The sequence below is a fragment of the Aegilops tauschii genome, chromosome 1 (assembly GCF_002575655.3).
Source record: "Aegilops tauschii subsp. strangulata cultivar AL8/78 chromosome 1, Aet v6.0, whole genome shotgun sequence".
NCBI classification, from domain to species: domain Eukaryota; kingdom Viridiplantae; phylum Streptophyta; class Magnoliopsida; order Poales; family Poaceae; genus Aegilops; species Aegilops tauschii.
In genome coordinates, this window is record NC_053035.3 from 40,860,633 (window position 1) to 40,878,473 (window position 17,841).

The 17,841-nt window shown below is 45.3% G+C and overlaps 1 protein-coding gene across 1 annotated transcript; it reads right to left on the bottom strand.

The window, feature by feature from the left end:
- Positions 1-13,903: 13,903 nt before the first annotated feature.
- LOC109749656 (putative WUSCHEL-related homeobox 2) lies at positions 13,904-15,272 on the bottom strand. The gene is made up of 2 exons (XM_020308608.4): positions 14,562-15,272; positions 13,904-14,436 (listed from the first exon to the last, which is right to left on the bottom strand). The coding sequence occupies exons 1-2, from the start codon at positions 15,123-15,125 to the stop codon at positions 14,206-14,208; spliced, it is 795 nt and encodes a 264-aa protein (XP_020164197.1). The 5' UTR covers positions 15,126-15,272; the 3' UTR covers positions 13,904-14,205.
- Positions 15,273-17,841: the final 2,569 nt, after the last annotated feature.

Genomic DNA, 17,841 nt, shown 5'->3' on the forward strand with positions numbered 1-17,841 from the left:
AAAAAAAGGAAGACAAAGGCCCAAATAAAAAAAGAGAGAAAAGGAGTGAAGGGACAATGCTAATATCCTTTTACCATACTTGTGCTTCAAAGTAGCACCATGATCTTCATGATAGAGAGTCTCCTATGTTGTCACTTTTATACTAGTGGGAATTTTACATTATAGCACTTGGCTTGTATATTCCAATGATGGGCATCCTCAAATTTCCCTAGGTCTTCGTGAGCAAGCGAGTTGGATGCACACCCACTTAGTTTCTTTTGTTGAGCTTTCATACACTTATAGCTCTGGTGCATCCATTGCATGGCAATCCCAACTCACTCACATTGATATATATTGATGGGCATCTCCATAGCCCGTTGATACGCCTAGTTGATGTGAGACTATCTTCTCCTTTTTGTCCTCTCCACAACCACCATTCTATTCCACCTATAGTGCTATGTCCATGGCTCACGCTCATGTATTGCGTGAAGATTGAAAAAGTTTGAGAACATCAAAAGTATGAAACAATTGCTTGGCTTGTCATCGGGGTTGTGCATGATTAAATACTTTGTGTGATGAAGATAGAGCATAGCCAGACTATATGATTTTGTAGGGATAACTTTCTTTGGCCATGTTATTTTGAGAAGACATGATTGCTTTATTAGTATGCTTGAAGTATTATTATTTTTATGTCAATATTAAACTTTTATTTTGAATCTTATGGATCTGAACATTCATGCCACAATAAAGAGAATTACATTGAAAATTATGTTAGGTAGCATTCCACATCAAAAATTCTGTTTTTATCATTTACCTACTCGAGGACGAGGAGGAATTAAGCTTGGGGATGCTTGATACGTCTCCAATGTATCTATAATTTTTTATTGTTCCATGCTATTATATTATCTGTTTTGGATGTTTAATGGGCTTTAATATGCTCTTTTATATTATTTTTGGGACTAACCTATTAACCGAAGGCCCTATGCCAGTTTCTATTTTTTTTGCCTATTTCAGTGTTTTGCAGAAAAGGAATACCAAACGGAATACAAACGGAATGAAACCTTCATGATGATCTTTCTTGGAACAAACGCAATCCAGAAGACTTGGAGTTGAAGTCTGGAACTCCGCGAGGCGGCCACGAGGCATGAGGGCGCACCCAGGGGGTAGGCGCGTGCCCACCCTCGTGGGCCCCATGGAGCTCCACCGATGTACTTCTTTCGCCTATATATACTCCTATACCCTAAAAACATCAGGGGGAGCCACGAAACCACTTTTCCACCGCCGCAACCTTCTGTACCCGTGAGATTCCATCTTGGGGCCTTTTCCGGCGATCTGGCGGAGGGGGAATCGATCACGGAGGGCTTCTACATCAACACCACCATAGCCTCTCCGATGAAGCATGAGTAGTTTACCACAGAGCTTCGGGTCCATAGTTATTAGCTAGATGGCTTCTTCTCTCTCTTTGGTTCTCAATACAAAGTTCTCCTCGATGTTCTTGGAGATCTATTCGATGTAATACTCTTTTGCGGTGTGTTTGCCGAGATCCGATGAATTGTGGGTTTATGATCAAGATTATCTATGAATAATATTTGGTTCTTCTCTGAATTCTTATATGCATGATTTGATATCTTTGCAAGTCTCTTCGAATTATCGGTTTAGTTTGGCCTACTAGATTGATCTTTCTTGCAATGGGAGAAGTTCTTAGCTTTGGGTTCAATCTTGTGGTGTCCTTTCCCAGTTGCAGTAGGGGCAGCAAGGCACGTATTGTATTGTTGCCATCGAGGATAAAAAGATGGGGTTTATATCATATTGCTTGAGTTTATCCCTCTACATCATGTCATCTTGCTTAATGCGTTACTCTGTTCTTATGAACTTAATACTCTCGATGCATGCCGGATAGCGGTCGATGTGTGGAGTAATAGTAGTTGATGCAGAATCGTTTCAGTCTACTTGATACGGACGTGATGCCTATATTCATGATCATTGCCTAGATATTCTCATAACTATGCGCTTTTCTATCAATTGCTCGGCAGTAATTTGTTCACCTACCGTAATATATTCTATCATGAGAGAAGCCACTAGTGAAACCTATGGCCCCCAGGTCTATTTTACATCATATTAGTTTCCCGTCAACTTGCCAATTTCTGTCACCGTTTATTTTGCAATCTTTACTTTCCAATCTATACAACAAAAATACCAAAAAATATTTACTTTACTATCTTTATTAGATCTCACTTTTGCGAGTGACCGTGAAGGGATTGACAACCCCTTTATCGCGTTGGTTGGAAGGTTCTTGATTGTTTGTGCAGGTACTAGGTGACTTGCGTGTAATCTCCTACTGGATTGATACCTTGGTTCTCAAAAACTGAGGGAAATACTTACCCTGCTTTGTTGCATCACCCTTTCCTCTTCAAGGGAAAACCAACGCATGCTCAAGAGGTAGCACTAGGCCCGTCAAGTTTAACCCGAGTATTCTGCGTGTGCAAAACTGGCTTGCACCCGTTGTATGTGAACGTAGAGCTTATCACACCCGATCATCACGTGGTGTCTCGGCACGACGAACTGTAGCAACGGTGTACTCAGGGAGAACACTTATACCTTGAAATTTAGTGAGGGATCATCTTATAATTCTACCGCCGTACTAAGCAAAATAAGATGCATAAAGAATAAACATCACATGCAATCAAAATATGTGACATGATATGGCCATCATCATCTTGTGCCTTTGATCTCCATCTCCAAAGCACTGTCATGATCTCCATTGTCACCGGCTTGACACCTTGATCTCCATCGTAGTATCGTTGTCGTCTCGCCAACTATTGCTTCTACGACTATCGCTACCGCTTAGTGATAAAGTAAAGCAATTACATGGCGATTGCATTTCATAGAATAAAGCGACAACCATAAGGCTGCTGCCAGTTGCCGATAACTTTTACAAAACATGATCATCTCATACAACAATTTATATCTCATCACGTCTTGACCATATCACATCACAACATGCCCTGCAAAAACAAGTTAGACGTCCTCTACTTTGTTGTTGCAAGTTTTACGTGGCTGCTACGGGCTTCTAGCAAAAACCGTTCTTACCTACGCATCAAAACCACAATGATTTTTCGTCAAGTGTGCTGTTTTAACCTTCAACAAGGACCAGGCGTAGTCAAACTCGATTCAACTAAAGTTGGAGAAACAGACACCCGCCAGCCACCTGTGTGCGTAGCACGTCGGTAGAACTAGTCTCATGAACGCAGGCATGTAATGTCGGTCCGGGCCGCTTCATCCAACAATATCGCCGAATCAAAGTAAGACGTTGCTGGTAAGCAGTATGACTATTATCGCCCAATATTCTTTGTGTTCTACTCGTGCATATAACATCTACCCATAGACCTGGCTCTGATGCCACTGTTGGGGAACGCAGTATTTCAAAAAAAATCCTACGATCACGCAAGATCTATCTAGGAGATGCATAGCAACGAGACGTGAGAGTGTGTCCACGTACCCTCGTAGACCGAAAGCGAAAGCGTTTAGTAACACGGTTGATGTAGTCGAACGTCTTCACGATCCAACAGATCCAAGCACCGAACGTATGGCACCTCCGTGTTCAGCACACGTTCAGCTCGATGACGTCCCTTGAGCTATTGATCCAGTTGAGGACGAGGGAAATTTTCGTCAGCACGACGGCGTGGCGACGGTGATGATGAAGTTACCGGCGCAGGGCTTCGCCTAAGCACTACGACGATATGACTGAGGTGTGTAACTGTGGAGGGGGGCACGGCACACGGCTAAGAGAAGACTTGGTGTGTCTTTGGGGTGCCCCCTCCCACGTATATAAAGGAGGGGGGAAGAGGAGGCCGGCCCAAGGGGGCGCGCCAAAGGGGGGGTCCTACTTGGACTCCCGGTCCAAGTAGGATTCGCCCGCCCCCCTTTCCTATTCCAACTAGGAGAAGGAGGGAAGGAGGAAGAGGGGGGCGCCGCCCCCTCCTAGTCCAATTGGGACCAGCCATGGGGGGCGCGCGGCCACCCCTTGAGGCCCTTCTCTCCTTTCCCCTAAAGCCCATTAAGGCCCATTACTTCCCCGGGGGGTTCCGGTAACCTCCCGGGACTCCAAAAATACCCGAAACACTTCGGAACCATTCCGGTGTCCAAATATAACCTTCCAATATATCGATCTTTACCTATCGAACATTTCGAGACTCCTCATCATATCCGTGAACTCATCCGGGACTCCGAACAAACTTCGGTCATCAAATCACATAACTCATAAAATACAAATCGTCATGAAACGTTAAGCATGCGGACCCTACGGGTTCGAGAACTATGTAGACACATCTCCGGTCAATAACCAATAGTGGAACCTGGATGCTCATATTGGCTCCTACATATTCTACGAAGATCTTTATCGGTCAAACCGCATAACAACATACGTTGTTCCCTTTGTCATCAGTATGTTACTTGCCTGAGATTTGATCATCGGTATCATCATACCTAGTTCAATCTCGTTACCGGCAAGTCTCTTTACTTGTTCCGTAATGTATCATCCCACAACTAACTCATTAGTCACATTGCTTGCAAGGCTTATAGTGATGAGCATTACCGAGAGGGCCCAGAGATACCTCTCCGATACACGGAGTGACAAATCCTAATCTCGATCTATGCCAACTCAACAGACACCATCGGAGACACCTGTAGAGCATCTTTATAATCACCCAGTTACGTTGTGACGTTTGATAGCACACAAAGTGTTCCTCCGGTATTCGGGAGTTGCATAATCTCATAGTCAGAGGAACATGTATAAGTCATGATGAAAGCAATAGCAATAAAACTAAACGATCATTATGCTAAGCTAACAGATGGGTCTTGTCCATCACATCATTCTCTAATGATGCGATCCCGTTCATCAAATGACAACACATGTCTATGGTTAGGAAACTTAACCATCTTTGATTAACGAGCTAGTTAGGTAGAGGCATACTAGGGACACTCTGTTTGTTTATGTATTCACACATGTACTAAGTTTCCGGTTAATACAATTCTAGCATGAATAATAAACATTTATCATGATATAAGGAAATAAAAATAATAACTTTATTATTGCCTCTAGGGCATATATATTTCCTTCACCCGCCTCGGCTCGCAAAAAAATTTGAGGGGCGCGGCAAAATCTCGGCCCCAACCCGCGTATTCGCGGGTTTCCCCCTCGCCGCTGCGATGCCCTGCATATAAGCGGAAGTGGTTGGTGGGGGACATTTCAGCCCGCGCTTTCCCCACCAACCACCTTCCCTCTCCCCCTCGCGCCGCAGCCCAAGATTTCGGCGAAAGCAACCGGCAGGAGCTCGCCGAAAGGCCGCCACATGCACGAGGCCTCCCCTCTTCCCCCTGCACCGGCGGGCCGCCAGATTTGTGGATCTGCAGACCTTCAACGCGGGCCACCGGATTTGGCTTTTCCGGCCGCCGGTGGCTGGGCCAAGCGATGGAGTGGTAGGGGAGCATCTCCCGCAGCCCCGGCAAGGGCGCATCGCCGCACGCAGAAACGGGTTCGTCCTCCCGCCGCCGCCGATGATTTGCGGGCATGGATTTGTCCAGCCGTCCACCGGGCTCGGCACTCGCGCAGCGGCTCTGTGGCTCGCCGATGCCGTTCATACAGTGCGACGACTGCACGCGGACAATGCTGCGGCTAACTTCGGGCACGCCGAAGCACCCCGGATGGGTGTTCTTCAAATGCGAAAACGACGGGGTACGTGCACTTGCGGTAGCTAATTTTGATAGCTCATTCTTTGGTTTAATTGCGGTAGCTCATTTCGAACATGCTCATTCATGTGTGTAGGAAGATGGATGCTCATTTTCGTTTTGGGAAGGCGAATACACTGATTTATTGATAGAAAGAAACTTAATAGACGTCCGTGCACTCCTTAGTAGAATCGAAGGCAATGATGCGGCTGCATTTGCAACTAGAGGGGAAGCAACGTCTACTTCTTTTGAACCAAAGATGAAGAATGAAGAAGGCAAGATCAAGAATCCGCAGATCAAAAATGAGTGCATGGAGAATATATTGCTTCAACTAGTGGGAGCAGTTATGGAAGTTGGAAATCTTCTAAAATGCATTCTTGTGGTTCTTGTTTTCTTTGGTCTTGCTATTCTCGCAAAGATTTGGTGATGTATTATGTATCCAACGTTGTTGAAAAAGCAAAGAAATGCATTATGTTGGATCAAATTAAGGTGCAAATTTAGGTTTTCCGGACCAGGAGGAGCTGCGCCAGATCAGACCCCGCAAAGCCGACCCATAAAAGAGCATATTCTGCGAATATCCTTTTTTACGGGTACGTTATGCGGGGTCTGCAACTTCGGCCGTTCGCGCCGGCCCGCAAAGGCGTTTCCCGCGAACTGCAAACACGTTTTGCGGGCCGGCCGGATGCGGAGTCTGCTAGAGTTGCTCTTATTGGGTTGAGTTATTGCTTTGTGTGGGGGGGGGATAGGCTGGTTTTCAAGACATTGAGCTTTTCAACATTGCCTCCTTGTCCATTAGGCATGGTGGATATTACAGGATCCAGGAAGCCTTACTGCTCCAATACTCAAGTCGAAATACTATACAGATGGAGATTTTATGGTTGCATTGGTTGGCTCTCATCCATCACAGGTTTCGAGTCTGATCATTGAGGAACAAGGCACTTTGAAGTTGGGGCTTGTGAAAAAGAATAAGAACAAGAGCTAGCTCATCAATGCTAGGAGTGAGAATTGGATTCCAATGGAAAGTTCAGTGCGTCCTATCGCATGTATGCAACCTGAACCGCGAATGTTGGTGAGTGAATTTATCAAAGCACTATTTGCAACGTGAAACAAACAAAAGTTGCGTGTTCTGGGTCGGTATGTGCCTGTGGACTGGATCTGCTTCCTTTTTTAGCACATGGACTGGATTTACATTTTTTTTAGAAAATGGACTAGATTTACTTTTTTTAGGGGTTGGTCTGGATTTACTTTATGCAGTTATCCTTTTGCTGGGTGTTAATGCCAGTTCCGGGCAATTTGCAAACGGGCGTCTGAAGCAGTCCAAGCTCGGCCGGCCCATCTTTTTTTTCTTGTTTTTTAGAAACGTTAAAAAGGTGCACTCCTTAGTAGACGTCTGTGCACTCCTTAGTAGAATCGAAGGCAATGATGCGGCTGCATTTGCAACTAGAGGGGAAGCAACGTCTACTTCTTTTGAACCAAAGATGAAGAATGAAGAAGGCAAGATCAAGAATCCGCAGATCAAAAATGAGTGCATGGAGAAGATATTGCTTCAACTAGTGGGAGCAGTTATGGAAGTTGGAAATCTTCTAAAATGCATTCTTGTGGTTCTTGTTTTCTGTGGTCTTGCTATTCTCGCAAAGATTTGGTGATGTATTATGTATCCAACGTTGTCGAAAAAGCAAAGAAATGCATTATGTTGGATCACATTAAGGTGCAAATTTAGGTTTTCCGGACCAGGAGGAGCTGCGCCAGATCAGACCCCGCAAAGCCGACCCATAAAAGAGCATATTCCGCGAATATCCTTTTTTACGGGTACGTTATGCGGGGTCTGCAACTTCGGCTGTTCGCGCCGGCCCGCAAAGGCGTTTCCCGCGAACTGCAAACACGTTTTGCGGGCCGGCCGGATGCGGAGTCTGCTAGAGTTGCTCTTATTGGGTTGAGTTATTGCTTTGTGTGTGGGGGGGATAGGCTGGTTTTCAAGACATTGAGCTTTTCAACATTGCCTCCTTGTCCATTAGGCATGGTGGATATTACAGGATCCAGGAAGCCTTACTGCTCCAATACTCAAGTCGAAATACTATACAGATGGAGATTTTCTGGTTGCATTGGTTGGCTCTCATCCATCACAGGTTTCGAGTCTGATCATTGAGGAACAAGGCACTTTGAAGTTGGGGCTTGTGAAAAAGAATAAGAACAAGAGCTAGCTCATCAATGCTAGGAGTGAGAATTGGATTCCAATGGAAAGTTCAGCACGTCCTATCGCATGTATGCAACCTGAACCGCGAATGTTGGTGAGTGAATTTATCAAAGCACTATTTGCAACGTGAAACAAACAAAAGTTGCGTGTTCTGGGTCGGTATGTGCCTGTGGACTGGATCTGCTTCCTTTTTTAGCACATGGACTGGATTTACTTTTTTTTTAGAAAATGGACTAGATTTGCTTTTTTTTAGGGGTTGGTCTGGATTTACTTTATGCAGTTATCCTTTTGCTGGGTGTTAATGCCAGCTCCGGGCAATTTGCAAACGGGCGTCTGAAGCAGTCCAAGCTCGGCCGGCCCATCTTTTTTTCTTCTTGTTTTTTAGAAACGTTAAAAAGGTGCGAGAACGGGTATTCGAACCGCGCCCCACTCGTTGCAACCGCTCTGCTCTAACCACCAGTCCATCGCCCCTCTAGTGCACAAAGATATTTCGCTTCTTCATTTATTTCGTTTCTTCACGTTCGCCAAACCCGGTTTTGCGAAGCTTCCAGAAGCTTCCCAAACCCGGTTTCCTCGGTTCACGGTTTAGAGTACGAACAGTTTTATTAGGTTTTTCCTTTTTCTTTCCTTTTTTTGTTTTTTATTGCATGATTTTTTTAAGAATTTCATGTTTTTGAAATCAATTTTCGAGTTTTTTAAAATTGATGAATTAATTTTCAGATTGGATGAACTTTTTTAAAAATTCGATGAACTCTTTCCAGATTACATGAACTTTTTTCAAAATCAATGAACTTTTTTTAAAATCAATGAGCTTTTCTTCTAGACCGATGAATTTTTTCAAATTTGATGAACTTTTTTCAAAATCAATGAACTTTTTTCAAATGGATGATTTTTTTTTTGAAAATTTATGTATTTTTTTAAATATGATGAGTTTTTTAAAAATTGGATGACCTTCTTCAAAATTCGTGAACTTTTTTGAAATCTCAATTTGTGTCGTTTAATTTTTGTCTTTTTTTAAAGCAATAGTTGACCAATACGCCTGTACTACAACACGAGCATGGCTTCGCCTTGGTGGCTAGTGCGCGACGCCTGTGAACGACATGATGCAGGTTTGATTCCTGCCGGTGCATGATTTTTTGTTTCTTTTATCTATTTGTTCTAGTCAACGCAAATTTTCAAACGACTCTGATTTAGTGGTGGAAATTGCGAACGAAAAAGAAGCCTCTCACAGTAGCCTTTTCCCTGAAGAAAAGTTGGGCATTTATGTGATGACGTACAAAGCAGGGGGGTTTGTGCTAGCCCAGACTTGATACTGACATGTAAAAATTTACCAAAAGCGATATCAATTCACATGTAATGCCTTCATTATGGTACTTTCGTACAATTAACTATCCCGCAAAAAGTAAAATAAAATAATAGACTTGCGCTGGGCTGGGTCACTCTGGCCCGTGTAAAAAAGATTGGTTTTCCCTTGAAAAGACAAATTTTAATGAAAAAAAAAAGGTGTAACCCACCATGGCACGTACAGACGCACTCGTCACATTCGGATAAGCTGTACGGCATGCATGCGACGCGGCGGTACACGCACATCACGCGCCGTGCATCTTCTGTAATAATGCGTACGCGCGGGGTGTTTAATTAGCACCTCGTCGGAACTGATTTCGTCCGTATATGATGATGATGGACGCGAACGCGACAGCTCTGTTTTCTACGTACATTTATACTACATGTCTGCTTGCAGGAACACGACATGATCCGGTACGTATGGTGGTGGCCTGCACGCAGAAATTAACGCGTGCGCGTGCGTCCTAGGTGCAATGGACCATCCGTCCGTGCCGTGCGTGCGTGCGTCCACCGCTGCGGTGCATGCATGCAATTCACTGGGCCAGTAAACATCCACCCGTGCGCAAGCTCGCACGCACGTATCCTCCAAATATTTCGGTAATTCAGTGTGCGTACGCACTTTTTCATCGAAAGTTCCCTTCTACACCCGAGCTCATATGAGCTCGGGATGAACAGTAACTCGAAAAACATTTGAAAAAATTTCAAAAAATTCTGAATTTTTCTATGTCGAACTTTGACAAATGATCTAAGGGCTTGCAAAATTTCATCATGAAATCATATTTGTGGAATTCGTGATAAAAAAATAAAATCAGTGCTCCAAAATGATTTTGAAAGTAGTATCTTTAGTGTATCGATTTTTTCCACAACTTCCACAAATGTGATTTCATGATAAAACTTTACAGGCTCTTAGAACGGTTGTTGAAGTTTTCCATAAAAATTTTCCTGTTTTTTAACACTTTTTAAATATTTTTTCCTTTTTAGGTTCATCCAAGCTCATTTGAGCTCGGGTGCAAAAACTTCACTTCCCTTTTCATGTGTTTTATCGCTCTTGTGCGTCGAACGAGTGCGAGTATCCATGTCAATCTGGTTCATGGGCTGCGCTGTAGTGAAATAAAGAAAAGGTTCATGGGCTACGCTTGAGATGGGGCGCCTCATACCTTGGAAAAAAAACCGACTTTCGTTTTTCTATAGATGGAGAAAAAGGTGTATATTCTAAAAATGTTCATAAATTTGAAAGAAAAAACTTGTAGGTTAATTTTTTCATGAAATTTGAAATATGTTCACAAATTTTTAAAAGCATAAATTTTTATAAATTTTCCAAGAATCTGAAAAAAATATTACAATTTAATTTGTTTCATAATTTTTGAAAATTCACAACGTGAAAATGCTCATATTTTTCAAAAAAAAGATAAAACCAAATAAAAAGCACGCAAAAATGAAAGTTGTCATTATAATCAACCTACTACGCGTGATGCACCTAAAAGTTGTCGTTATAATCAACCTACTACGCGTGTTTGACAAATCCCAAAGTACACCGTCCGGCATGAAGGAACTCAACACTCTCATGGTGTAAGAAATTTGGCATACGTTAACTTTTACATGATTGTACTTATAAGTAAATGATGATGTGATCTTGTAGTATACAAATCGATTGGGTCTGTTAAACACAATTGCTCTTCCAATAATGTGCTCCCATTGTTATCGGCATACTTGTTACTTTAACTATGCCCATGACCAGGAAAATAGGATCATCATGCGAGCATGACCTAGTCTTAGATACGAGACTAGGAATCTACCTGTTGTTTATTATTAAACACGTGCGGTTTTCCTCCGAATTTCAGGGTTATTCTAGATTTGAGAACCATTGCAATTATAACATGGAAAACAAAATATTAATTACAAACATAAAAATAAATAATAAGATTTATTATTGCCTCTGGGGTATATTTTCTTCAGTGTGCTTCCTTGAGGTGGGAAGGGCGAGGCGACACCTCAACATGCAAAACATGCATAAACAAACGGCACGCCTGAATGATTATTTACAATAAATATTTTTAGATTTATTTTTCATGTTATTCATCAAAATATTCATGTTTCAAATAATCAAATACGAAGTATATTGCAACCAATTCCTGGCGCAACGTGCGGAGTATCATCTGGTTTTTATTAGTGTTGGTGTTATATTCTGTCAAATTATTTTGATTGTGTATTTATGTTTGAAGATGTATTGGGTCCTTAGTTAAGATGCCCTCTAGGAGGTCACACTTTGATGGCCTAGGCCGGCCCCACTCATATATTATATCTTGGCGATTCACGAGAGTGGGGAGGGGCGCAGCTATGTGTCGCTTACTGCGATCCAAACCGCTGCCTCGCCTACAGGGCGCAGTGGTCGGCCGACCCAGTAGGATGAAGTACGTCCAGCTGACGTCATGCTCATGTCACTCGAATAACTTTTTTCTTATATATATATTTTAAATGAAAATGGTTCAAAAACTAAAATTTACCTATGCAAATTTAAAACCAGGAATTTGGAAAATTGGTAACCTAGTATAAACAAATTGTTAGCGTAGTTATAATAAAATGTTGATAACCTTTAAAAAATCATGGATTTTGTCCATGTTTAAAAAAAAATATGCGATTTTTTTACAAAATGTGCATACAATGTAATAAAATATTTTGTACCACTAAAAATGCACCTGACATTTTATTAAAATATTACCACGTTAAAAAAAATGTCGTGACATTTTTAAATATGTTATATACAATGTAAAAATGTTCACATAGTTTAAAATTTCATTGCATTTAAAAATGTATGTGACACTTTAAATAAATAATCACGTGTTTCCAAAAATTTCCCGTGAAATCGCTCAAAAATGTTTATACAATCCAATAAAATGTTTGCGTAGTTTAGAAAAATGTTTATTGCCATTAAAAAATGTAGAACATGTATTTGGAAAAATGTTATCATGTATTCAAAAAGTATTCAAAACATGTATTTGAAAAATGTCCAATGTGTACCATAAAAATGTTTTACATGTGCTCTAGGAATGTATGATGTGTACTGAGAAAAAGTAGACATGTGTTCCAAAGAAGAAAGCGATAAACCGACAAATAAACAAAAAGAAAAGCAAAAAAACAAAGAAAAACAACGAGAAAACAAAGAATACCAAAGCAAAATGATGGGAAAAAAAGGAAAACCAAAGAAAACAGGTGAAACAACAAATAAACCAAAGATAAAAAAACCCATGGATAACCAGACCTGAACGAACCTACCACACGTAGCGAAAAAACGGTGCTACTAGGCAGGCTTGCTAGACGTTGCCCTTAGGTGATTCCTATTAGGAATTGGTACGGGCAGCATATAGCCCTCGCGAGTGGGGAGTTCTATCAGTCCTTGATTGACAAGCTCGGCGAGCCCATGCCCTAGAAACCCTGTGGCAGCATTAGAGACACCACTGGTGTTGGTTGCGGCATAGCAGGAACCTAAGCATGAGCTGTTCGTAACTCGGCACCACCAAACAAAAAATTGGTGATGAAGTGGGCGATGTTGGAGAGCACTGGGGGCGGGCGGTATGAGCAGAGAGTTGAAGTCGTCGTTGAAGGCAAGCATGTAGCGGTCTTGGTCCATCGCCGACAGTGCCCATTGGCACGAAGGACAACTTGTATTGTAACGGAAGCGGTAGCTGGAGCAACTCTTGAGTGAAGATCAAGAGCGGGACGACCGACATGGCGGAGTGACGAACTAGTGGGACTGAGAAGGGGACTTGCAGCAAACGCTGGTGGGGTTGACCGACATGTTGCGGATTATAAACTTTACAAAGCTTGATTTAAGATGAGACATTCAAAGTTAAAAAGAAACATGGAGGGTATGTTCTTCTCGTTGTATTTAGATTTTTTTCTCAAAAAGGGAAAAATATGTAGATTTTTTTAGAAGAAGAAAAACATTTAGATGTGGGTCCATTTGGAATTGGACCACACTCGTCGTTGGGCCAATGCCGTTGGTTAATTACATGAGTAAATCCATCTGCGTGCGGCTGCGCAGTGGTGGTTATCGATTCGATTTGATTGTGTGTGTGTGGTCGATCTCTGTTGGGCTGGGGACCAGATGGGCCGGCGACAGGGAAGAACATTCTCCATCTTGCACACTCAGTTTGAACTTGAACTTAGTTTTATGTTGGCCCCATGCCATGTCAGTTAATTATTTAATTAACGAGCGCATATACAGCACTCCATGCAAGTGGCGCGCCACCAGTAGCTACGAAACCATCAATAATTAAGGCGGTGTTAAAAGCTAAAGAAAACGACATTTATTTATATTTAAATTACACACAGAGGCAGAAAATCTCAAAATTGCTCTGAATCTTCTCGAACAAATCTCATTTTTACCTTGGTGAATCCGGTCAAACTTGAATTCGACTCTAGTCCCCAATTTTGAGCTTGTCTGTTTTTAGGATACCCATGCACTAGTGGGGGGCAACAAGGAACATTTCATCCATGCATACACACTTTGAAGCTAAGATGCATGTCGATGGAGCAAAAGCTTAGCTATTGCATGCGGTAAAACGTTTCATGCGTAAGTACGACCTCGCTACGACTATACCTAGCTAGTCCTTGGCTAGCTGGGGCAGCATGCACTTGCCACCTTCACATTCCATAATGTCACTACACTAATCAATCAATGCATGCATTCGCTTCTCTTCCTGCCGCCAACCTACCTACACTCCTACACCGCATCAAGCTGAAGATCATCAGGTACTAACTGAAGCGGATTAATAATCAACGAAAAATCGATGGGAATTACTACAAAGATACTGCTAGTATGATAGTACTCCTACGTACTGCTGCTGCTGCTCTACCTGCGTACGTACAACGCGCGCGAACGCGCGCAACGTACGGACTGCTCTACGTACTACGACGACCACTGCTGCTGCTGCTGGTAGCTAGCTATAGGTTGGAGGTAGCTAGGCGACGTCGCGATGCTCCTCCTTGATCGCGCCGGGGAAGAGGTCCAGCGTCTTCAGCGGCCGGCAGAACAGCCCCGTCGTCGCCGTCACCGGCGCCGCCTGATCTTCCGTCGCCGCGGTCAGCTGCTGCTGCTGCTCGTACCGCGACGGCCGGCACGTGTCGTCCACCACGCCGAAGTTGCCCAGCCTCCCCAGCGAGTACTCCGGCGATCCTACGATGCCTCCACCCTGAAATCACAGTGGTATATATGAGGTCAGGTCATGCATGATGAGCTCAAGATGAACGTAGCTTGTACGAGCAAGTAGCTAATCGATGGAGGAGAGGAGGACGACAAGGTAGCTTAGGTTCGTACCTGGTGATGGAAGGACAACGGCGTTTTGGGCGGCGAGGGGTCGGCGCACCGGCTCGCCGGCACGGCGGCGAAGGGGTAGGCGTACCCAGCAGCAGTAGCGTAAGCGGAAGCTGGGACGGTCGTCGGGAGGAGGTGCTGGTCGTAGCCGCCGCCGGCGCAGGAGGCGGAGTAGTACTGCTGCTGCTGCTGCTGGTGCTGCAGCAGCGGAGGGGGGACCGCGCCGGCGCCGAGGAGCTGCTGCTGGTGGTGGTACTGGCCGGCGTTGGCGGCGGCGTAGTAGTGCGCGCAGGAGAGGAGGTGGTGGCTCATGCAGAGCCTGCGGCGGAGCTTCTGGCGGTCCCGGGCCTTGTGGTTCTGGAACCAGTAGAAGACGTTCTTGCCCTCGATGCGGCCGTAGTGGGCCAGGTGCGCCGTGATCTGCTGGATCTGCGACGCGTTGGGGGTGCGCAGCCCGCCGCGGTACATCTCCTCCAGGATCATCAGCTGCTCCGGCGTCGGGCACCACCGCGTCGTCCCCGTCACCACGCTCGTCGCCGCCGCCGTCGCAGTCGCCGTCGCCGCCATCGCACGTGCCAAGGCTCTAGCTAGCTCTTGGTGGAGAGTGGTGTGTGTGGACTGTGGACGGAGAGACAAAAGGTGTACTAGGATGAAGAAGAAGAGAAGAGAAGAGGAGTTTGCTGGTTGGTTGGGTTCGTTTGGTTTGGTTGCTCCCTGTGTGGCAAGCCAAGGATGGCCGGGCAGGGGTTATTATAGGCAGCCGCGTGCGCGCGGCGACACTCTCCAGTGAGTAGAGAGAGAAAGAGAATCTAGCTCAAGAGAGAGAGAGAGAGAGAGTGAGTGAGTGTATGTGTGTGTTAGAGAGGGAACGGTCTAGAGAGAGAGTGCATGGGTGTGTAGAGTGACACAAGGAGGAATGGAGAGTGGCCAAGGGTGCATGCATGCATGCAAGAATTAATGTGTGTGTGTGTGTGTGTGGTGTACCGTTGTAGGGTGGATTTCGTGATTGTATAATCGATTGCACCATGATGGTGGTGGCCGGCCCGTTGTATGACGCTCCGATTGGATACATTTGTCTTCGAGACATTTTGGTTCTGTCTCCTCCTGGACACACGTACTCGTGTGGTACGTACGATCGATGTATACGTGGTGATGGATATACGCAGAGTTATTTGCCACTCGTGGTACTCGCATGTGCTCTATAACACTAGGCGCGTAGTGTCGCGCGTTGAAGCGGAATATACATGTCAGTGGGTACGTGCATACGCTACTAAGTACTACGTGTTTCCTGCCATGCACGGACAGGGGCGCAGAGAGGGGGGAGCAATGCATGCATGTGAGGTTCAGTTAATGTTATGTCGTATACGTGTCCGTATATGCTGTATGTGGAAGTTGCAAAATTGGAGAGGCATGCACGGGCACGGAATTCGGCTTGGGAAGTTGGCTCAGTGAGTGAAATCGTGGCTTTTGGCTGCATGATGTGAGGAGCTTGTGACCACCACGCCTTTTTGTTTTAACTAAATAGCATAAAACTACTAGTTTACAGGCTATGGTTCCAAAAAAACTACCGAATTTATTTTTTTCGCTGATAACTACCAAGTCAGGGGTTGGCTGTTTCAAAAAACCCCAAATTCTCTTTGTTAAAAAATTAAACAGGTTTATGATAGGTCGGGCCCGCCACTAAACACACCGTTTGGTTGACCATTTGTTTGACCGTTAACTGACTTGTGGGGGCCACATGTCAGCGCCTCATCAACAGAATTTTTACAGATTAGCCCCTACAAATATTTTTAAAAAGCAATCGGGTCCCTGGAATCAATTTCAAAAAGCAATCGGGTCCTTGGACTGTCGCCGCCGCGCCTCCAAAGGGCTCTGCCCGTGGTCGCCGTTGCGCATCCATGGGGCTCCGCCCGTGGTCGCCGCTGCACGTCGCCATGGGTGGTCGCCACCGCGCACTGCCGCCATGGGGTTCCGCCTGCGATCACCGCGCGCCATGGGGCTTCGCCCGTGGTCGTCGCCGCGCGCGCCATGGGGGTCCGCCCGCGGTCGTCGTCGCGCCGCCACCCGCGCCGCAGACAGCACCAGCAGTCCCCGCCCGCTCCCGCAACCCCTGACCTCCGCCACCAGCGCGACAGAGCCAGCAGCCCGCACCCACCTCGAGTTGGCACGAGGAGGAGAGAAGAGGGAGAAGCCGAACTATGGGGAGCACACCGCGGTTGCGGGCACGGCTCGCCGGCCGGAGGAGGCGGCCGCCGGCACACACGCTGCACCATGGATCTGTTGGGGCCGAACGGGAGGTCCACCCCGCGCGCAGTGTACGACGACGGGCGACCGAAGGGAGGCCCGCGGCGACGACGGGGCTATTGGCCGGCGAGCTCCTCACGGCTGGGCTGCTGGCCGGCGAGTTCATCCGGCGGGGCTGCTGGCCAGCGCAGCTCCTATCGTTCTGGAGCACAGGGACGGGAGGGACCCGATTGCTTTTGTAAAAATTTATAAGGACCTGATCGCGGTTTTTTAAAACAGACAGTGACATGTGGCCCCCACAAGTCAGTTAACGGTCAAACAAATGGTCAACCAAACGGTGTGTTTAGTGGCGGGCCCGACCTGTCATAAACCTGTTTAATTTTTTAACAAAGAGAATTTGGGGTTTTTTGAAACAGCCAACCCCTGACTTGGTAGTTATCAGCGAAAAAAATAAATTCGGTAGTTTTTTGGAACCATAGCCTGTAAACTAGTAGTTTTATGCTATTTACTCTTGAGTTTTGCATGTTCAAGAGAAGGAACTGAGAGTAGAGCGAGGGGCTGAATGAACAATTTTTTTATCAGAGATACTATGGCCAAACCCTCGGAAACAAATGAAGGGAAAACTTCGATCTATTCAGTACAAAGAAGACAAAAAATAATAAAAATTACATTCATGTTCATAGACCATCTAGTGAGGACTACAATCACTGGAGTGAGCCGAAGACGTGCCGCCATCATCGTCCCTCTCTTACCTTAGCCGGACAAGCCTTGTTATAGTTGATAGTCGAAAATCGTCGTGCTAAGGCCCCAGAGAACCCGCACACCAGAACAACTACCCTCACCGATGAAGAGAAGCTATATCGAAAGGATCCAGCTGTAGACATGCGAACGCAGACAAACCAAGACCGGATCCCAGCAGATCCACCGAAGACAAACACCGAATGAATCCTGCAAGATCTACCACACACACCTCCACACGTCAACCAACGACAGTAGAAGCGCTGCCAGGGCAGTGGCTACGTAGGGAGAACCTTATTCC